Raw genomic sequence first — 24015 nt, 5'->3', positions numbered from 1 at the left:
CTATGTCATTAAAGGGTAAGCTCTGGCAGGTCCTATGCTAAGGCTGAAAGTTCTCCACTCCTGTATAGTAATAAATCAGCCAAATTAAATGTGGCAAGGTTTATTCAAAGAGTTGGCCATTAGATACTGAACTCTGTAATTATAAGAATTCATGAAAGCATGAAGGGATTAATATATGTGTCAGTCCAAAAGTACATACATGAATGAAATAACAGATCCTTGAAACTGTGAAGTAAGGTTAAATATAACTTCTAAATAAAATAAAGTTTATAAACAATGCCTCTTTCATATTATTATGAAGGTACTGGGAGTAATTTTCTGACAACCTTAATTTAAAATATTCTATAGTATCTATTAATAACATATTTTATTAAAGCCACAACCTTTTATATTATGAACTTTATTATAATCAGACTTTTTCAAATTTTAATTTTATTGAACAATTCTGGTTCATTTTGTGAATTTGCATATTTGAACATAAAATATTACAATTATTGCACAAATCTTCATATTTAATGGCCCCAAATGAAAAACTAAGCTTTACTTTACAATTCAAGAAGCATTAACCAAATATAACAGTTGACACAATCAACACAAACATTTTCTTGGTAAAAAATAGTGTAGGAAACATTGTAATGAAAAAAGTCTAGGATGGAAGAGAAAAATACCTCCAGTAACCTATACTTTTTCACAATATCTACCATCTGTGCAAATGCAGCATTAAGAAAATTCTCATACAGTATTTACAATATGGAGGTAAGAGAAAAAAACTTGAAGGCCAGTACTTTTCATTTGTCACCCCTTACAACCTTCCTGATTTGCTAGTCTGCCATTTCAATTAAAAACAGGATTTTGGTTGGCCACACAATAAAGTGTATATCTGTGCCACCATAAACTCAATTTGAGGTGGTAAGCTTATCAATTAAATCATCAATGGTATACACAAGAAGTTTGATGTCCTCCTTCTCCTTCATTCGATGATCACCATTTTTACGAAGGATGACATCTATATCTGAGCTGATTATATGGTCAGCAATCTGCATGGAAGTTTGCCATGGAATGAACTCATCCTTCATGCCATGGAGCAATCTTACAGGGCACGTCACAGGGATAGGGCCGTGTAACAAGCAGTGGAAACTTGCCTCTTTAATGAAACTGTACTGAAAGATATAAAATCCATCGTCACTGTATTTTGTTGGCACCTTCCATGTACCTTTCACTTCTATATCTTTTTTTGCCTGTTGGGAAAAGTCAAGATTTTAAAATATGCATTTATGTTTACATACCATAGTTACAAACTTTAAAGATTGAGAGAAAAGAAAAAAACCACAAAAATATCACTGCTTTAGTATTTTAAATTCAAATATTGTGTGACTGTACCCTAATTTAAGAATAAAAGAATAGGGGCAGCTCGGTGGTGCAGTGGATAGAGCTCTGGCCCTGGAATCAGGAGGACCTGAGTTCAAATCCAGCCTCAGATCCATAACACTTACTAGCTGTGTGACTCTGGGCAAGTCTTTACTTAACCCCAACTGCCTCACCAAAATAAATAAATAAATAAATGTGCTTAGCATAGTGCTTCACAAATAGCAAGCACTTAATACATGCTTTATTTACTTTCTTATTAAACACCTATTATATGACAGGCAGGCATTATGCACATAAAACATATATACTCATGTTATTTTGATCAGTGTATTAAATCCCTAGTTGAAATTATTACTACGGCTTCTACTTTCCCTGATTCTAAGCATTTTTAAAGATATTAAACAAGAGGATCATTTAAATTAAATAATGGGAAAAAAATTAATACCCCTAAAACACAAAGGAAATAAATATTAACCTATATGTCTACTTTCTTATCTTTAGAAAATCTTTAAAAATTGTTTGTATGAATACTGTGAATATTACAGATAAAAAATATTAGAAGAGGACGAGACAGGCTTTGGAAGATTATTCTCTACAGCAGACAATATTTTTGTAGTCACTCAATGTTTATTGTTTGTCGATCACCAGTGCTGAGCACAAGGGTGGGGAATCAGTAGCCTCAAGGCCTTTAAGTGCTAGCACTCAGTAGTTCCTTAAATACTTGCTAAATGATTACAAAAAAATTTCAGTTCAGTACAGTGAAAGAGACTTAAAAGTTTTCCCACAGCAAGGAGTCTCTTGCATAAATTTAAGGTCATGCAAGAATTCTTAAGAAATGGTTAAGGGGAAGGGCAGACAGAAGTTTAAAATTGGTTGAAATGGATGGTGAAAGCAGCTTGGTTTCAAAAAGATTACAATATGGTCACAATTGATGCGGCCATCCAACTGAACAAAAAATGGGCATTAATCAGGTAACTTACGGCATATGGGCCAGTGACTGAGACCTGAGAAAAATACTGATGATACCACTTTCACCTTTTCTTTTCTCTCTCATATCTTTCCTTTTCTTTGGATCTTCTTATATAAAAGTAGTGTATTTAAGCACAAGCGAGGCTGACCTTTGGCTTAAAAGGAAAATGTTGCCACTTGCTACCTCACATTTAGGGCACAAGTTCTCATTTGCCTGGCTCAGAGTGTAAAACTATGTAGACCTTTAATCCCCATTTTGTTTTTATTACTGTAGCTTGTAGTGCCCTCAAACAGATGTCTTAGAACAAGCCACGAGAGGTTTATCAACTTCCGTTATTTCAGACACTTTATCTCTGCCACAAATTTGTCTAAGTACTAAACTGGCCAATTTAGCATCACAAACATTGAGATAATTAGTGGAAAAAAGGAACCAAATGAATGTTTAAACAACAAGCAAGGATTAAATCAAAAGAACAAAAATGGACAGGTGCAAAAGATCACAAAAGATATGGGCAAAATAAAGTACTGTGATTAGTAAAGAAAGAGACATACCATGGAAGCAATTTGAGAAAGTGACCATGTGTGGCTCAAGACAAAATCTAAGAGAAAGGCTTTGAACAAATAAGAAAACAAAATGAAGTGGACCTTGAAGTAAGAGGTCGCAATAGCTAAGGGATTGTTCATGAGGGAGCAAAGACAAGCATTAGAGGGACTTAAAAAATGTAGAAAGGAAGTTCATAATCTTAATAACCATGTTTTTAAAACTACACCTCCCTTTCTCTCTGTATATATACATATATATGTCTATATAGACACACACACACACACACACATATATGTATTTACTTACCTCAACAGAAAGTTGATTAAATTGTGTTACCATGCTATCTGCTGCTGTAGCTATGCCAACGAGAGCTGCTACTTTTTGTGGGCGTGCAATTGCAGCATGAAGCATTAACCAGGCACCCATGCTAGATCCAACCAATATCTAGAAATGAAATGTTTATTTTAAAAATAAGATATTGAAATTCACAAAATTAACACTTTATTTAATGACTGTCACTCATTTTAAACTACAGGCTTCTGATATATTTGGAAAGATGTACAGTTGAAGAATTAACTCCTTAAGTAGTTGAAAAGTAGCAGGACAAAGAGCAAGCAGTGAGTCCTGGAACTTGACTCTGAATGTGACTTCAAAATTTACTCCTGTCATCATCAGACTCACAGTTTCTCTGAGCCTCAGTTCCCTCATCTGTAAATCTAAGATAACAATACTAAGTAGTACCTACCTCAACAGGCTAATGTGAGGTTCAAATGAGGTAATATAAGCAAAGTGATTTGTAAAACTGAAAAGTACTATGTAAACATGAGCTATTATTATTACAATACAAAGTTATTGCATGAAAAGAAATTTTTAAAGAAAAACAAATTTAGCAGTAAAAGAAAACTGCAGCAATAAAATTTTTTAGTTAAGTAGCAAAATTTTGCATTTTGCCTCTTCCTTGTTTAAAACATATACCAAGAATCTAATTTGCTATCTGATGTCAATACTTAATCATATAAAATAACCTGAGGTCCTTCTGCTATGTCATCAATTATAGAGAGAACATCTTTCCTCCATTTCCCCACTGTACAGTCTTCAAACTTGCCTTCTGAACTTCCACATCCTGAATAATCAAACCTGTAAAATAATAAAATGTGTAAACAGGATTTTCTATTACTTTGATTATCAAAAAGCACAGATAACATTTTCTCCCCCACTCCCCATACTCTACAATGCAAGTACAAAGGGAATTTGATAGTAATATGCAAAGATACATAACATTTGAGATGTTTAAAAAAAATAAATTCTGAACTAAACCAAATAAAACAATACTTAGAACAGTAAAATATTTATTTTATCTTGACAACAGCTAAAACAGGTTTTTTTTTCCCTTTCTCAAAATAGGCAACCTAAACAAATCTCCAGTAAAAAAAAAAAATCAGTGAAATAAATGCTCAGAAATGAAATGTGGGGAAAAGGGACAGGGCATTTTCTCCCACAAACACCTGATAAGATATTGAGTTCTGTAAACCAAGGGTATAAAAAATGCTCAAGTAATGTGTTTACACACTCCTTTAACCGCTTAGATGTCTAAAACTAGGAATTCTTAAGATTCCATATCTATTACAGATCATTCTAATTCCCATACAATGAGGACAAGAAGTGTAGAAGGGCTTAAGAACTGTTATTTATTTATTTTTTGCAAAAGAGAGAAAGGTTTACTGACTTCCTTGTTTGTGGACTTCTTGTTCAATTCACCTATGGGGTGCTACGGTGGGGTGGTGTTTGTGGAGTTTGAGTATACACACATAGACACATGCATAAACATGTGTGTGTGTGTGCATGTGTATGTGTGCTTCTGTGTTCCTATTTAGACTATAAAACACAGAATGGAATAGATGCCGACATTCATTTATTCCTATCTGAGTATGTGTGTTGCTGAAGTAAAAAAAAAATAAAAGATTTATTTATTCATAAGAGCAGAAATAAGGAATTCTGGCTTACTTGCTCAAACAAGTACAAAGGTTTTAAAGTAGAAAATAAGAATCTGATTCCAATAAAAGTTAAGCATCAGAAAAAGCAAATATATTAGATACTTATAATTTATAAAATAAGATTGATTAGTCAGAATTCTACACAGCAAAGGTTGCATTAAATCTCTTTTGGGGCCTTCCCTCTCCCTCCAGTTCCTTTATTGAATGTGAGTTCTTTATTGGCTTCAAACAGTGGAGGTCACTAAGGCTACAACCAAACTCATCATCTTCGTCCAAAGTCTCTCATTCTCTAAATGGTACCTTCTCCCAGTAACAGAGGCTGGAAATTTTAGTCATTTTTGGACTTTCTCTCTAGCTATTCATGGGCAGTTACTAGATTGCACAGAATCTAGTCCTTAAATGATCAGAGGTGCGTATGTGGGGGGAACAGGAACCCAAAAGAAATCATATATTTGTAGTATTATGCATACACAACATGAACTAAGAATATAAATTTTCCCATTTATATTTCATAACCCTTGAGGAATGACTTATTAAATATAAACAAGAGAAATAATATTCTCCAGGAGTCAAAATGCTACTTTACCATCCTTAACTATATTTGGAAATAAGTTATTTAATAAATAGAGCTGAGGAAAAACTGAGAGGGTAAGTTAACCTCCATAATTTTATGTGGAAATATTTATAAATTTGCATGTAAATTGCTTTCCATAAGTTGACCTATTAAAGTCATTATTAACAGTAGATTATTGGTGTTGGGGGCAACCAGTCTGGGTAAGAAGTTTAAGCAAGATACATCACAGCAGCAAGAAAATACCTGATTCCTAATAATTATTAGGCAGAAAAACTAAAATATATGTTCATAAAAATGTTAAAGTCATAAAAAATGTTAAATTATGGTGTTTTATGTTTAAAAACATAGTTAAGTTTTTGTATTTCCATCAAAATGTCTGAATTGGGTTTTGGTCACCTGAAGGGTAATTAATCCAAAAATTCACTTAGGCATAATGTCTTACCATGCTAGATAAAGGAGTTGTTTATGAATTACCTTACATTCCTTGAGTTATATAAAATGATTAGGTGGAAGGGAAATGGCCCAAGAAGATATTTGAACATCAATGAGAAGGCAGCCTAAAATTAAAAAAATTACAGTGGATAATCAAGAGTTTACCTTCCCTTGGTATTATGAATAGGTTTTTAAGGATACTATTGAGTATTGTGCATTTTGCTTTCTAGGACAGGATTTTCTTTTCTAGGATAGTCCATTCTTTTTATGGACCATTCATCATGAGGAAAATATAATACACTACTTGGGGCTGTAGCTAATACTGCATACTTATGATTTAATGAGATAGTATAAAAATAAATACAACCAGTATATACAAATAACAGTCAATTTCTAACTATTTGTACCAAAGATCTTGAAGACTATGCTGAATAATGGTCAAGTGGGTCAAGATTATGCTTCTCCATTTTGAAGAGCTTATCCTAGGAAGCAAGGCCAGATTCTAGCTTAGATAGCATCCCCAGTGGAAGTGATAAAAATCTCTTAGATACTACCTGATAATATACAAATTTACAACTTGGGGGCTGAATAACCATGGAACCAATAGAAGACATATATAAACATGGAGACTCAAACTACGGAGTTACTAAAATAACTAAAATGGTCAAAACTAGACTGGTTTAGTAAAGGCTTTACATGAGAATCCAATCTTACACAGTTTTTAAGGATGTTAGAGCTATATATTGGTAGAAAGGAAAAGGTGTAAGCAAAATTCAAAGAAGAGGATAAAGTCAAGTCGGTGTGACCAGGATCTTGAAGTTTGTGATCAGAATATTTCAATGTACAGTCAGTTACATTTGCAGAGGAGGACCAAGAAAGTTACCATAATCTGAACAGTTAACAACTTCTACTTCTGGCTGCTTAGTGTCTAGAATAAGACCTAATTTTGAATAATCAGAGAATGAAGTATTACAAATGAATGGATTTTTTAAAAAACAAATGAATCAGCCCTTTAACAGCAGAAAGTTTTAAATGATTTTAATAGAATTCATTACAAAATTTCTCATTACCCATTTGACCTAGAAAGTAAAGTACGTTGAACATAATTTGGCTTTTTTTGTGATTACTCAGGGTCATCATTGTTTTTTTCTTTTTTTGAATTACAATGCTTTTATTGCCAGAATGTACAAAACATCGATCCTTTTATGATTCTGCAATACTGCCTCTGAATCCCATGAAGCTTCAAAATAACTAAATCTTCCAGTTTAACAAAACACTCCGAAAGGTTAAGCAGGGCTTTTTTTTCCTCACGTAATAGAATACAAAGTTTTTTGCCTTGTTGGTTCAGACCTTATAAAAATGGGTGACTGAGCTCTGGTCTGACAGGAATATAGCAGAGGGAATACACCCAACTTGAGTGACACACTTCCATTTCATACCATTATATCTGTCTACTGTCTTTATTAAACAGGTCACCATTCAAGTTATCAAATTATAAAATTTTAGATATTATATCTTTAAATGTATTAAGCATAATGATTTTTGACTCCATGAATAGTGCTCGACTGCACCAACTAACTGAAACTAGAGTACTTTTATAAAATATATTGTCAAAGCTTAAGCTGCTATGTACCTGCAGTTTCACAAATTGCCATATATTTTAATTACATCATGGTATTTGAAAATACTTTTAATTGTACTGTGGATCTCTCAAAAACCATAGAAACATACTTTAGAAAAGCTCCAATGGTTCTCAATGCCTGAAATTTTATATCATCACATGAAAATGGAACCTCTCTATGGCACTCTCTATGACACTTTGGTTGTCACGCTGTATTTTCAATAAAGGGCGTGAAAAGTAACCAAAAGATGGGTAAAAGAGACTCTTGTGACATACATTTTGAATGAGTTATTTTCATAAACTAAATATCTGAGGATTCCAAGATTTTTCTTTGAGCATACAGTACTGTAATGCTGACTACTTAAAAATAAACAAAAATATTTTTTAGAAGCTCAATCAGAGGTTGTACTGCATGAAAAGGATTTAATACTGGCTATATACAGAGAAGAGCAAGACCAAAATCCCTAAAGCATCTCAACTGGAAATACTTCATGTTACCAAGATGTCACTTTAATATGGCAACATTCAGCAGCTTACCATTTTGACATTTAATAATCAACAGCAACATTGCTGTTTTTCCCCTTGTCCTTTGGCTTTCAGGGTCATCATTATGAAACAGCATGGGAATATGTACTGAACCAAGAATTATTCTGACTTGCTTTCTTGCAAAAATTCCTGATAAGAGGCAGATGAGCAAAAGAATGCTTTCTCATGAAGAATCAAATGGTTACAGTGGCACGTTCGTTAGTTGAGATTGTCCTTGTTACAAAATTAACTGTTGAATCAAAGGTCAAGGTAGATTTCTCTGAAGGGCAAGGACTCCCTCTCTTCCTCCTTTCCTTCATATTCCGAGTGCCATCAAAATTGCCTTGAAAGATAACAGGTTTGTTCTCATACTCCAGAAAAAAAAAATCTCTTCTTCCTAGTGTTTTCTTGGTTTCTTTCTGCTGGTCAGTAACATTCAATATATTACTGCTATGTCTATATCTAGCATTTCCTTGTCTTCTTAACCCATGCCTTTGCCTCAATGGCATTGTTTGTTGTTGGAAAACAAAAGATGAGTAGACCTCAGCATTTCAAGAATTTGTACAAGAATGTATACTGGAGAGTCCTTACTCCAAAGTTTATATTCATCATTAGAAAACAAGTCTGCAAGAAACACAGGGCACAATTGTTCCCAAGTCTCTTAGAATGTTTCATGTATCAATTCCAAGTACAAACATTAAAAATGCATTTTTCACATAATGAAATTGAATTGCAAGTCCTACTTGATAGATCAACTTTCCCTTGAAATATTTGACATTTTACATTGTTAACACTTTGGTTTATAGGCTGAACCAAAGAGGTAACACACCAGCAGACGGGAAGGATGCTAACTAGCCCTGTAAGTATTTTTGTGAGCTCTATAATTTTAACAAAACAACAGCTTTGCTAACACCTCATATGAGGCAATGGCTCTGAAATGTTCTTTCACCAAAAACAAACAAACGAACAAACCACAAAACAAAAAACATGATAAAAGTAATCAGAAAAAAAATTCAGCGTAATCTATGCATTAGGCTTACGCTCCTTAAGATATAAATATGATATCTCTGAAAGTTTTGGGGATACTTTTATTTCTAAGTATCAAAGGCTTTATTTTACAGGACTCTGTAACCTAGTACATGCAAGGATAGTCCCAATCCACCTTATTCTGTGTAAATCTGGGTGCACTTGATTGACAAGTACCTGTTAGAATTGAATTTGGAAACACTAACAAAACAGGCCACTTTCATCATTACCCTAAAATGATTTTCCTCATTTGGTGTGGTATAGTAGAAAGAGCAATGGACTTGGAGAAAGAGAACCTGGGTTGAAATTCTGATTCTAGGACTTAGACTATGGCAAGTCATTTAACTTCTCTGGACTGTCTTCTCAGCAGTGAAATGAGGGGGTCGCCCAAATAAAATTCCTTCCAGCCCTATATCAAAGATCTCCATCTAACATAACACTTGACAAAACTATAGCCACCCACCAGAGAACACACATTGTCAATTAACTCCATATTCTTCATAAAAAACGTGCTTTTACAATTAAAAAAAATCTATCAGCAAAATACCTAATAAGCGTAGAACACTATGGTAGATGACAAATTCACACTAGCCTAGACATAAGAGGTATTCTGATCTTTTCACTGAGAAACACTAAGATCACCTTAAATTTAACTTCATGTGTATTCTTACTATGCTCAAATCATCATCTATACAGAGAATAGGCCAGGCATCTTTCCTTGGCCTCCATTCAACATTTTTGAACAGTTACTGAATGCAACACAACAGTGCTAGCCCACAACTTTGAGAAGCTCATACACTAGTGCCGTATTAATCAATCATGGAGCATTTTATTGGTATTTATTTCATTACTGTAAGTCCAACATTGTGCCAGATACTAGGGATGAACATGTGAATTTGTCCCTAAACTCTAGGAGTATACAATTTAGCTAAGGGAGACAACATTCACAAATATAGGCATGTATAAATTAGATACAAGATGATTTGGGGAAAGGATCTACAGTACAGGGATCAGGGAAGACCATGTAAAATATGGTGCTTGAACTGAGTCTTGAAGGAAACTAGAGATTTTGAGAAGCAAGTGGAGTCCTGTGTATGAGGAACAGCAATATGACATCAAAGAAAGCATTTTCTCATACTTATCCTTTTCAAGTCATGTATAGGTCTTTAAGTCCTTTTTGAAAACATGCTTTTCCTTTGCTTTTAATTAGAAGACTGTAATCTATATCAAGAGGGAGGTGGGTGGTGCTTAAAGAACACAGCTAATTCTTCCTGTTCTCTCGTTTGTGTATTTACTATGATACAAGCTATATTTTTCTGTATTATGAGTTGGATATAGCTGTAAAAGACTGCTATGAACTGACATGTTTGCAGTAATACCAATGCTTGAAATAAAGTGATAACGTCAGAGGCTACTGAAGTTGAGTATAATTTAGATTAACATTTACATAAGATTTTAAAAAAGCTTTTCCATAAACAATAAATTCTGATAGAAGAGAAAGTATAGTGCGGAGAAGAAAAAACTTGCATTAAATTATCCTTTACAAATGCTTGACATCTATGATATCTAAGGAATCAACACAAACATATAGGACCAAAAGACATTTCCCTATAAATTAGTGTTCAAAGGTTGTAACCAGTTTTCAAAACTTTAAATGATTATTTGAAAATGTTCCAAGTCACTAATGTTAAGATAAACACGTATTAAAAGAACTCTGAAGTTTTACTTCACTCATAAGATTAGAAAAGCTGATAAAAGACAGAAGTGTTGGAGGGCCTAGAAGAAAACAAGCAAAGTAATATACACTGTTGGTAGAGCTGTGAATTACTTATCAATTCAGAACAATGCAGGAAGAGTGATTCAACTGTTCATATATTTTGACCCACTAGTTCCAATGAGGTGAAAGAAATCAAAGTTCGATCTAGACTAAAATATTCATAACGTCATTTTTATGGTATCAAACAACTGGTCACAAAGTGGCTGCTCATCTATTTGGGAACAGCTGAACAACCTGTGGTATATAAATATAACAAAATATTATTGTGCAATAAGAAACAACAAACATGAGGGATGCAGAAAACTAGGGAAGATATGTATGAGCTAGCAGAAAGAACACTGGTTTGCAAGTCAGAGCACCTAGATCCAAAAAAATGAAAGACTTGGATTAGGTAACTTCTGAGGTTCCTTCCAGTGCTAGATCCAGGATGTCACAAAGCAGAGTGAAATACACAGAACCAGAAGAATCTATCCAATGTATCTGAAAAGATGCCTAAAAGGAAGCTAAGCCTCTGAGAAACAGAAAAACCAATAATGGTTCCAGAGGACTGAGAGTGACACATCCTTCCCTTCTCTCAGCAGAGAAGTCAGGGATTTTGGGCAGCATTCTTCATGCTGCAGACACAGTCACTGTACTAGGGTTTTTGCTTAACTTTTGGGGGATGGTGGTGGGTGGAGAGACTCCAAGACATAATTCTGACATAATAAACAAAGGGCACCAATAAAATGTATTTTTAAAACTAGCAGGTTCGTTCACAATGCAAATCTTTTGCACACGACTGTTTATTGATGATTAAGACTATGGAATGAGGAATGTAGAGATAAATGAACAAAACATAATTATAAAAAAAGGATATAACCTATAAACACTCAACTATCACAAGCTTTATAGCTTTTCCTTTGCCAACTATTATATTTTATGTTGTCCCATAAGACAATATCAGTGTTCATATATATTCAGAACTTAAATAACAGGACTGCAGAAATATTAACTTTTGACTCAGTCTTCATCAGTGATATTCTAATCAGATATGATGACAAAAATCTGAGGCAATGAATAAGTCAGGAATTAAATTTGATGTCCTTGCCCCTTTGCTTCTATTGCTTTGCCCTCTTACTCAACAACTTATCCAAATCTGACTCATTCTTTAAGGTCTCTCCATCAACTCTCTTCTATAAAATCTCCATTTATGACTCCATTCCTTAGCTTTCTGCTCTTCCTTGTAAATAATCGAGCACTTACCTAGAACACTCAACAGAGGTAGAAGGGACTTTCCAGATCATACATTATATACAACATCCCTATCCCCTTTTCAGGGTTGTGGGAATTGAGGTCTAGAAAGGTTATGTAATTTGCCAGAGGTCACACAACTAGTTGGTAGTAAGGCTCTACATAAAAATCCAGGTATCTTCTCAAATGAGTGCTCTTCCTTTTATACCTCTTTTATAATTCCTCCTGGGGCACTTACTCACATATTACATATAGATACAGAGCAATGTCTATATCCTGATTTCACTTCACAGAATATACTTATCGTAATATCACAGTTTTAGAAGTGAAAGGGACCTCAAAGATCAACAGGGGTGGGGAACCTGTGGCATCAAGGCCACATGTGGCCCTTTGACAGAATACAAAATTCACAGAACAAATCTGCAGGTTTCCCAACCCTGATTCTAGTTTAACTCCCTCATTTTATAAATTAGATTACTCATAGCCAGAGAGGTAAAGTAACTTGCCCAAGGTCAAAGAGCCACTAAGTGTCAGAGCCAGGATTTGAATCTAGGTCATCTGACTGCAAACTGAGCCCTCTTAACTACTTCCTTCAATTGTAATGTAAGCTTTTCAAATACAGATACCATGTTTCATAAATATATTTCTTGAAGTTTTAGCATAACATGGATTCTCATAAAAGATACAGGTCTTGAGAATACATTTTAAAATAGTTGAAATGAGTTTCTAAACTCAGAAATATAACATTTTCAAAATTAGTTTCATAAAAGAAGCCAGATTAATACAATTCTCTCAATTTAACTACAGTTTCTAAAATAACTTGTTCTGGTTCTCAAAACAACCAAATGAAATAAAAGATTCTGAAGGCTACGTATCTGCCAGTTTTTATATGTATGTATATGAGTGTGTGTATATCTATATCTACATATTTCTATATTTATCTATATATATCTGTGGTTATCTGTGTCAGATATGTAGCTAACATTTTCCAAAGTGATTACGTGAATGCTAGTTAAATTTACCCCCAAGAAATTTCTGGCATAGAAGGTTTTCGGTTATTATTTCTTTAATATGTGAATAACTGATGCCTGCACAATAACTAAATTACTTACCTAAAACAATGCCAAAATGAGAGATCACTAAATGTAACCACTCTTTCTTAGTATGATCTCATCCATTCTCCTGATTTCAATTACTACTCCTACACAGATGACTCAAATCTATGTATTTTCCCAACCTCTCCTCAGTACTCTAGTTCTGTATTTCCATTTATTTGCATCTAAATTGCATTACATACATTTAAATGCAACATGTTCAAAACTTAAGTAGTCATAATGTCACCACTCTTTTCCTAATCAGTCAGGTTTGTAAGTTCAGGTACTTCCCCAAACACTGCCTCCTTGATGGCAGGAATTTTACCTTTTTTTCTTCCTTTCTATACCAAGTGCCTGGAGCACAGTAGGTACCTAGTAACTGTTTGCTGAAGTCCTTCCAATTTTACCTGAGACTCTCTCCTATCCCTATCCTCCTCTCCAGTTCTACTGACACCTCCACAGCTCAGGCCCTCATTTTCTCATGCAGGCTAGCACAATATCCTAGCCATCTTCTTGATTTCAATCCATTTCCTTTTCAGTCCAATCATCAGGATTCTGTCTTAAAAAAAAAAAAATCTTCCTAATGCACTGCTCTCTGACAATGACATTCTTTTTTTTTTTTTAATTAGGCAATTAGGGTTAAGTGACTTGCCCAGAGTCACACAGCTAGTAACTGTCAAGTGTTTAGTCTGAGGCTGGATTTGAACTCAGGTCCCCCTGACTTCAGGGCCAGGGCTCTATCCACTGCGCCAATGACATTCTTCTATTCTAAAATCTTCAATGGTTCTCCAATGCTTACTATACCAAGGGTACATTCCTGACCCTAGCTTTCAAGACCCAGTCTGGCTCCAACTAACTTTCTTGTACTACTATTCCCTTCAAATTAAGGCCATTATTTTTTCCTCATTTCCCACTGCCAAGCCTTTGCTGACAGAACTTCCTAGGCTTTGAACAGATTCCTTCTCTCTTACTATGTTCAAACCCCTTTCATCCCTTCCTAACACCCTACACCTCCTTCCCAGTATCTGTCTCCATAAGTAGTTCTTCCTATCCAGGTCCAATTCAGGGGCTATATTTCCAATGTAGTTTTCCCTCCCCAGCCTTCCCTCCACCCCCAGAACTTATCTTTCCCCCAAAATTCCTCATATCATTTTGACTGAATTGAACCACAGTTATCTATCTCATTCTCCTTTGTGTTAAGAGTTATTTATTTAGCCTTTCTTGCTTCCCAGCCATCTTAGTGGCAAGTCTCTGGCTGAGGGTCCCCCCACTCTGCAGGCAGGAAGATGGTGGCCACAAAGAAGATGAAAAAGTCGCTGGAGTCCATCAACTCAAGGCTCCAGCTGGTCATGAAAAGCGGCAAATTCATGCTAGGCTACAAAAAGACCCTGAAAAGGCAAAGCCAAATTGATCATCTTAGCCAACAACTGCCTAGCCTTGAAGAAATCAGAGATTGAATATTATGCTATGTTGGCCAAAACTGGCGTACATCACTACAGTGGCAATAACATTGAATTGAGTACAGCATGTGGGAAGTACTAGAGTATGTACACTGGCTATCATTGACCCAGGTGATTCTGATATCATCAGAAGCATGCCAGAACAGACCAGTGAAAAGTAAACTGTACAAAAGTATTCTTTAATAAGCTGGCCAAAATTTGTTTAAAAAAAAAAAAAGGGTTATTTATTTATATATTTTCCATTCAATTATAAACTACTCAAGGACATGGCCTATGGCACTAAATATTCAATGTGCTATTTCCACTTGAATGGAACCTCACATATTTACTTACATTTCTGTTAATATACAGAAGTCCTCCCCAAATTGAAGTACTTGGATGAATGGGTTAATCATTTAGAAAGCCAGCGAAAAGTATCATTAAGTAAAAGTAGTTTTGAAAAAATAGCATCTTGAACTAGCCTAAAATAATATGGTCAAATTAAGAATAATTATAATTGATAAGAATCACATTTTATCTACTGTTCATATGTAAATGACGCTTCTAAAGTGCTTAATAGGTTTATTCTCCAGTAAATTAAAGATTCTTTTTGTACTATTAACTTACATGGCACAATGTCCTTTTAAAAACTATATTTATCCCAAGAAGTTACAAAACTGTGCATATACTTTGATCCACTACTAGGTCTATATCCCAAAGAGATCAAAAAAAGAGAAAAAGGACTGATATTTATAAAAATATCTATAGAACTCTTTTTGTAGTAGCAAGAATTAGAAAATCGTGGGCATCAGAGGATGCCTAACAAGTGGGAAATACTAAACAAGTTATGATATGTGCATGTGATGAAATACTATTGTGCTATAATAAATTATGAAAGGATGGTTTCAGAAGAACCTGGGAAGACTTATGTGAATTGATAACAAAATGAACAGAACCAGAAGAACAATCTGTATAGTAACACCAACACTGTAAAGATAATCAACTTTGCAAGACTTAGGAACTCTAATTAATACAATGACCAACCAGGACTCCAAAGGATTCATTACGAAACCTGCTAACCACCTCCTGTCAGAGAGGTAGACTCAGAGTAAAGACTGTGACTTTTTTTTTGGACATGGCCGATACAGGAACTTGTTTTGCTTGATTACACATGTTTGTAGCAAAGATTTCATTTTTCTTTCTTTCTCAATGGAAGGGAGAAAAGAAAGGAAGAAGGGTCTTGGTTAACTGCAAAAAAAAATTAAATCATATCTATCATAATCTTTACCCAAATTATTAGGAATTCCAAATTGGCAGGGTTAAAATTAATGTAAAATCATTGTATCCTAAATCCACAACATGAAAGTTATACTAACAACATGTTATAATAACAACATAAAAAGGCTGGTTTCCTTATTCTGGTTAGTATAACTAAATAGCCATCATTATCCTATATAGCAGCAGTTTATTCTCTGAAATGCTTCCTACCTTATATAGGCATGGCCTAGAGATTTGCAAAACTCTTCAATTGCCATTGCTTTTGTCCCATTCATATTAGAAAGATATCCTGGGATGAAAATAACACCTGGGGTTTTGCCTTTTAACTTCTTATAAGCCAGATTTGGAAGGTCGGGTCGACTAAGGAAAGAAAGATTTGTCTTCCATCTGCAAACTAAAAAAACCAAACAAACAAAAAAAAAAACAAACAAAAAAAAACCACATTGAAATATCATCCTTTCCTTGTACAAACATCACTTTACTAGGAACACATCAAAATATTTTCAAAACTGATAAACATAACTCTTGTTTTGTGCCACACATTCCAAGAAACATCAAATAGTTCATTTTGGTTACAGTAAAGAATAATACAAAGTGAGGGCAATGAGAGATATATTTGAAAAGAGCAAGAATATAGAGGATCTAAATGTTAGTCTGCATTAATATGTATTTTATCTGCTTAGTAAGTGGGAATAAATTAAGGATTTTGAGCAAGGAGTTATTGACTAAAGCTATGCATTAATCTGACAATACTTCATAAAATGCATCTCAGTTGGTAAAGAGGTAGGAAGAAACCAAACAGGCCAAGAAAGTACAACAGTCTAGGTGAAAGGCAATGACAGCCTGAGCTAGAGTGCTGGTGAAACAAACTAGAGTGTGAAATTTGTTGTTCCTAGTCACAAGGGTTTGACAACTCAGTGGATGGTACAGAGTGCGGAAGAAGAAAATCAATGATAACAGCTAAGTGGTGCAATGGATAGAGAGGAAGGCCTTAAGTCAGCCATCTTCATGTGTTCAAATCTGGCTTCATATTTTCATTTTTTTTTCTTTTTTTAATTAATTTCTTTTGAATTATCAACAACCATTTCCATAAGCTTTTGAGTTTTAAATTTTTCTCCCTATTCCTCCCCACTTCCTTCTTCCAGACAGCGTGCAATCTGACATTGGCTATACATACACATTCCTATTAAACATAGTTTCACATTAGTGATGTTGTAAGAAGAATTAGAACCAATAGGAGGAACCACCAGGAAGAAGAAATAAAACACAGCAGAAGAAAAAAAAATAGCAAATAGTATGCTTCGATCTGCATTCAAACTCCATAGTTCTTTCTTCTTTGTGGATAGCATTTCCATCACGAGGCCTTTGAAGATGTCTTAGATCCTTGTATTGCTGAGAAGGGTTAAGTTTATCAATATTAGTCATCGCACAACATGGCTGTTACTGGCTGTTATTGTGTACAATATTCTCCTGGATCTGCTCACTTCACTCAGCATCAGACCACACAGGTCTTTCCAGGTTTTTCTGAAGTCAGGCTGTTCATCATTTCTCATAGCACCATAGTATTCCATTACATTCATATACCACAACTTATTCAGCCATTCCCCAACTGATAGGCATCCTCTCAATTTCTAACTCTTTGCCTCCACAAAAAGAGCTGCTATAAATATTTTTGTACATATGGGTCCCTTTCCCATTTGTATGATCTCTCTGGGATATAGCCCTAGAAGTCCTATTGCTGGGTCAAATGTACATTTTTGGTTGGATCATTTCACAACTCCACCAACAATGCATTAGCATTCCAATTTTCCCACATCTCCAACATTTATCATTTTCCTGTTGTGTCATGTTAGCCAATCTGACAGGTGTGATGTGGTACCTCAGAGTTGTTTTGATTTGCATTTCTCTAATCAAAAGTGATTTAGAGCATTTTTTCATATGACTATAGATGTCTTTAATTTCTTCATCTGAAAAGTGCTGGCCTCATATTCTTACTGGCTGTATGACCATGGGAATGTAACCTAACCCTGTTTGCCTCAGTTTCCTCATATGTAAAATGATCTGGAGAAGGAAATGGCAACCTATTCCAGTGTCTTTGCCAAGAAAACCCTAAAAGGAGTCTCAATGAGTCGAACGAGTCTGAAAACAACTGAACAATGAAGGATAACATCAAATCTTCAAGCATAGGTGACGACAGTGCTATTAATAGGAAAAGGGAAGGAAGGAGATTTGGGAGAGAAATTATTTCAGTTTTAGTTTTAGACATGTTGAGTTTGAACTACTGGAAGGACATATAGGTTAGAAATCATAAGTTCATAGATCTAGAGGGCAAAGGGCCCTTATAGGTTACCTAATTCAATTTCCTCATTTTACATATGAGGAGACTGAGATGCAGAGAAGTCAAAAGACTTGCCTAAGGTCACAAAAGTTGGGGCCCAAGTTCAGTGCTCTTTCTCTTGTACCACAGTAGATAATTGGAAATGTGATTGTGGACCTCAGGAGAGATGTCAAAACTAAAAACACAGATGTGGAAATCAACTCCACTCTAAGCTTTAAGAACATGGCCTACATTTTCTCTTTCTTTTTTGTTCTTCAACAACATCTAATTCAGTATTTAGACACAAGAGAACTTTTGGTGAATCAATGTCAGTAAATTTTCTCTGGCAATATTAAAAACTGTCTTTGATCTACAAACACTGGTTAAAGATAGGTAATCTTTTATACATGAAGCAATTCTTTTCATACCATTCACAAAGTCAAAAAGATTAGCAAAATCCATTCAATTCAAAAAACATTTATTAAGTGTTTTTAGTATATGCAAGATATATGAGTAAGGGCAGGAGTGGGGAACCTGGTTCCCCATCCCTGGTCCTAGAGAATATAAAAAACAACAGAAACAACAACAGAAAAAAACCCCTAAAAACTTAATTATGCCTGTTCACAACGATCTTATATTCTTAGACAAAATACAACATGTACACAATATAAAGTAAAACAAAGCAGTCTCAATAGGATGAGAGTGCTAACAACTAAAAAGATTAGAAAAAGGTCTCTAACAGGTGGTGACACCTAAGCTATCCTGCATTCATAAATCTGAGATTCCTCAAGGTGGAGAAAAGGCGTACAATCCAGATATAAGGACCAATTTCTCATTTTAATACAGAAACTGATACTTTGGGGAAACTAATTCAAATAAATGCTAACCTGCTTTAGTTGTTAAGATATCAAAGCATAGCATTTGTAAATTTCTTTATTTGAACAAAATATAGGTAGATTACAATAGGAAGGTTTAAAAAAAAAATCTCCCAACATATCCAAGAGTCTGGACTTAATATAAAAAAAGGAAATTAAGGTCAAGTTGACTGACACCTGGATCCCAGGTTATGAACTGGCTCTAAACGGCAGAGCATTAAACTCAACATAAATAACTTGAATAAATTTGCGTGCAGAACATAACCAAAGAAACACCCTTCTCAAATTAAAAACAAAAGGCAGGACACGGAACCTGGGGCTCCCAAAACGATTTGACCACCGCTCCAGCCAATTTTCCCCTCCCTCTCTTCTTTGTGCCAGATTTGAGAAAAAAATAATTGAAAACTACAGTGCTGAAAAATGATTAGAGCTGTGTGTCTGTGTCCGAATATGGAACGGTGCTGGGGATTTAAATGTGAACAGGACGCAGAGAGGAGACAGAAGAAATGAAGAGGGAGGGGCAACAGAAGGGGAGATGCAGAAGAGGGGGAGGAGGGAGGGGAGGGGAGGGGGAGGAGTGAAGGGGAGGGGGGAAGAGGGGGAAGAGGAAGTGGAAGGGCCACTGATACCAAAGGAGGCCCAGACGCGGGTCAGGCCCAGGAAGAGCATGGCGGCCGCCGCTCCTCCGGACACTGACCTGGGAGCCTCCGTGGCGTTCTCTCGATCCTTCGGGAGAGCAACGCCGTGGGGCCGAAGGAGATGGCGGCAAAGTCCCAACTCTTCCGCCGCACCAAAGCTGCAGCAGACACCAGCGACCAGCCTCCCGCCATCTTCCCGGCAGCCCGGCCGCCTCCCCTCCGCGCCTGCGCCCTTTGATCCCCGCGTAGCACGCAGGGGCAGGGGTGGGGGACGTCCTCGTCGTCGCTCCTCCGTTTGTACCTGAGCACCCTCCCCTCCCGCGCCCTACCGGAGCGCTCCGCCCCTCCCCCACCCCGAGGAACTGATTACCGGGGCGACCTCCAACCCCGGAAGTCCTGGGTTCATATTGGGGCTGCTACACTGAAGGCTGTGTGACCGTAGGCAACTCGCTAGAGGGCGCTTCCTCTCCTGGGGCCTAATTGCTTTCAAATTTGTATGTGTGTGCGTGTGTGTGTGTGTGTGTGTGCGCGCGCGTGCGCGCCTTTATGTCTCAGTATCTGTGTGTCTGTGTATGTGAAAGGGGAAACACGCGTGGAACATTGTGTGTGTATCTTTGTGTGTCCGTGTATGTGACTGGGGAAGCATGAGTGGAAGATTGTGTGTGTGAGAGGGGAAGCATGCCAGGAATGCCGCGTGTGTCAGTATTTACTTGTGTCTTACTGTGCGTGTGTATGTGTGTGTGTGGAGGGAGACAAAATAACACAGTGAATAAAAGCAAAGAGATTTGATCTGGAAAACCAGTACGAGGCGGGGCTGTCGGGCAGGAACGACGAGGGCCTGAAGTCCAGAGCTGAGGAGTGTGGGCTACGTCCGTGGTCAGTGGGTTGGCATTGAGTTACTATGGAGTTTTTGACCCGGGACAAAAGTCAAAGTGGTACGTTAGGAAGACTGATTGAGCAACTCCTCAATCAAGCCTTCCAAACCTTTTTTTATTTTCTAAAACTCCCAGCTCTTCTTCTGTCTCTAGGCAAATGACCTTGTCTTCAGCTCTACTGATAAGATTGAGGTCATTTGATTGGGAGCCTCCTCTAGGACATTAAACCTGCTCCCTCTTCCCTCTTGTTCTTTTCTTCTCTTTGTTTTCAAAGAATAAGATGGCCCTTCTCTTTACTGACACACACACACTCACTTGTACCCTTGTTCTTCTCACCCCATCATTGCACCTCTGACACCTAACAATGCACCATGGCCAGTAGACCCTTAATAAATGCTTGTTCATTTATTTACTAGATAGCACAGATATCTTAGCAATGATTTAAAATTACAAATGGTGTCCACTTTACCTACCCCAAGAAAGTAAGAGGAGTCTCCAAATGCTTCTGGTTTGGAGATGGCATTTTTCTGATTGCATGGAGGGCTAGCACACCCCAGAGCCTTAGAGTGATCTGTAGTCATTTGAAAGAACTCCGCTTAGCCATCCATAAAAATAAGGTGGATGAAAAATGTATTTTGCCAAATGCAGTTGGGTGGGAACCCCATTGAATCAGTCCATATTATACATATGAGTAGATACATAGTATGGGAGTTATCTTGGAGTCAGTTGCATGAATTCAGTTAGGCTATCTGCTTGTCATAACTAAGATCAGCATTATTACTAACACAAACACACATGTATACGTATATATATATATATATGTATTGCTATTGAAACAACCTCAAGGTATTTAAACAAGGAATTGGCCATTAAAAAATAGGAAATGGGTAACAGAAATTACATCAACATTGACTATAACATTGTTCAGAAGTTTAACCAGTGTAAAAAAATTTCTACAAGAAGGAAACCAAAGGATGGCAGAAAGTGCTTTACTCAGCAAATATCTAACTTAACAAGTGGTGAGTAAGCACTATGGGGCTGCCATAGGCAACACCTGATTAAGAATATGAACCTGTTTGTAAAATCTGATGAAAAAGGATGGTGGAGGATTATGAAAAGTAAATAAAGCAGAAAGAAGTAGTGGAGGGTAAAACCAGTTTAAAGATAGTTTGGCAAAGTATCTAAGCAAAGTGAAGGACATTTAATCATAAAAATGAAAGTAGGGCTTTTGTGTTCATTTGTTTCAGTTATGTTTGTCTCTTCGTTGGGGTTTTCTTGGCAAAGGTAAAACTAGAGTGGTTTGCCATTTCCTTCTCCAGCTCGTTTTACTGAGGCAAAGAGGGTTGTCAAGTGACTTGCCCAGGGCCACACAGCTAGTAGGTGTCTGAGGCTAGATTTGAACTCACAAAGAAGAGTCTTCCTAACTCGACCCAGTTATCTATCTACTGCAAACTACAGACAAGAAAAAAAAATGGAAAACACTTGCAAAAAACATTTTAACAAATTCTTTTTTCCTGTCAATGGTGGTGGAATCTCCACACTAGCACCGTAACATCACAGTCAGGCATTTTCTTATAGAGGAGTTGGAATTGACACAAACCCAGAAAGGAGGGGAAAAAACAGTTTGATTGGACAATGCATATTTATAGATATATTTCAAAAGTGACACAATTGTGAAGGCATAGATCTGAAGGAAGAGAAGATATCAGAGTAGGAAAAAAACACTTAGACCTTATTAATACACCTCAAAAAAGGCAATTGAGAGAACAGCAGTTGCTACCAACCTATAATCCTGTTCTCTCATCTATACAAAATCTTCGAGAATTATCTCAAAGGTAGCCTCAATGAGGATATTAGGGAACAAGCAGTCTTTCTTAATCAATAATCAATAATTAATTCCATCTTTACTATTTCACAATTAACTGAAAGATAGAGAATATAAGATTAATTTTAAAAAATTATTTAATTGAATGAAACACTAGAACAAAATAAAAAGGCTCTTTTACAACAAGATAATTTTCACCCACACATTAAGATTATTTAGGATTCCTTAGAAGTTAGAACAATAGAAATAACCTTGTCTGATGACCCTTTGAAGATATACTGCAGATATAGCTGCTTGGCCAAAGGAATTCATCACTGTGATGGAGGAGATCTGTTATAGAGTTTAAATTGAAATATTCCTTATGGATGGTGAGGTCCTCCAGATGCTTCTGTTTGTAGATAACATCTGCTGATGGCATTGAGATCTTTAACATTGCAAAGCCTCATGGAAGAGATCTGCAACTACTTAGAGAAGATTTGCTTGACCACCCTCACAGAAAAGACCCGGTGGGTAAAGAATGGCTACTGTCCAGATTATAACAAATTTGGATGGACAACCTGTAGAACTTGAACATTGGCAATAGGCCAGACAGTACAGGGGGACAGTGAATTAAATAGAGAAGAGCTGGCTGGACTAACTTTGAGAAACTATGAACTTCCTTTAATTACCCTAAGCTTTCTATTAGGTACATATTTTAATACCATTTTAAAAAATCATTACTATATGATAGCATGACATGGAATAAACAGCCTTAAAAGACTTAAAAGTGAATGTCACAGTGGGCAATAAAGATGTATGGGTTTGAGCAGACTGTACCACATAATCAATGGAGAGCTCCAAAGAAGAAAAGGAAGAAAAGATAATCATTAAGGAATTATATGATAATAAGAGAAGATGAGCTTTTTCTGGGTCAAGGGCAAGAGATAACAAGTGGACCCTTACAATATCAGGAGAAAACAAGGAAGGATTTCAGAATGTTGGGAGGACATGCATAAGGAATGGCTGTCTTGCATTTTGTGGTGTTGGAAGGAACTTCTGGATCAATGGAATCAGAGATTCATTTGAGTACATGTACACTGATACATACATACACACACACATGTAGGTATGTTTGTGGGTTTGGCTATAGATATATAGACATCTAAATCAAAAAATCTTCTTTTGATCTGTCCACCTCATGATAGCTATCGTCTTAGTCTTTCATGGCTAAGCTCCTCAGGAAGGTCATCCGTAACTGGTACCTCCATTTTCTTTCCTTTCGACCTCTTCTTAACTCTCTGCAGTCCGATGTCATTATTCAACTGAAATTGTTTCTCTCTCTCTCTTTCTCTTTCTCTCTCTCTTTCTCTCCCTCCTCATTTCCACCTCCAGTTTTCTGTGGTTTCCTTCAAGTTCTAGCTAAAATCCCACCTTTTACAAGAAACCTTTCCTGACCCCTTTTAATACTAATGCCTTCCCTCTGTTGATTATTTCCAATGTGTCCTGTGTTTATCTTGTCTGTACACAGTTGTTTTCATATTGTCTCTCTCATTAGATTGTAAACTCCTTGAGAGCAGAGACTGTTTTTTGAGTTTCTTTGTATCCCCTTAGCACTTAGCATAGTGCCTAGCATAG

The 24015-nt window shown here is 36.2% G+C and overlaps 1 protein-coding gene and 1 pseudogene across 2 annotated transcripts; one reads left to right on the top strand and one right to left on the bottom strand.

The window, feature by feature from the left end:
• Positions 1-432: 432 nt before the first annotated feature.
• ABHD10 (abhydrolase domain containing 10) lies at positions 433-19918 on the bottom strand. 2 transcript variants are annotated; one of them, XM_027868571.1, is made up of 5 exons: positions 19761-19918; positions 16082-16265; positions 3907-4018; positions 3188-3325; positions 433-1160 (listed from the first exon to the last, which is right to left on the bottom strand). In XM_027868571.1, the coding sequence occupies exons 1-5, from the start codon at positions 19891-19893 to the stop codon at positions 897-899; spliced, it is 831 nt and encodes a 276-aa protein (XP_027724372.1). In that variant the 5' UTR covers positions 19894-19918; the 3' UTR covers positions 433-896. The 2 variants fall into 2 exon arrangements, with proteins under 2 accessions (XP_027724372.1, XP_027724364.1); XM_027868563.1 differs by having other exon boundaries at positions 435-1238.
• Positions 14374-14796, top strand: LOC114047673 (annotated as a pseudogene).
• Positions 19919-24015: the final 4097 nt, after the last annotated feature.

The sequence above is a fragment of the Vombatus ursinus genome, unplaced genomic scaffold (assembly GCF_900497805.2).
Source record: "Vombatus ursinus unplaced genomic scaffold, bare-nosed wombat genome assembly UNPS02001419.1, whole genome shotgun sequence".
Taxonomy (NCBI): Eukaryota; Metazoa; Chordata; class Mammalia; order Diprotodontia; family Vombatidae; genus Vombatus; species Vombatus ursinus.
This window is presented reverse-complemented; position numbering and strand designations above follow the sequence as displayed.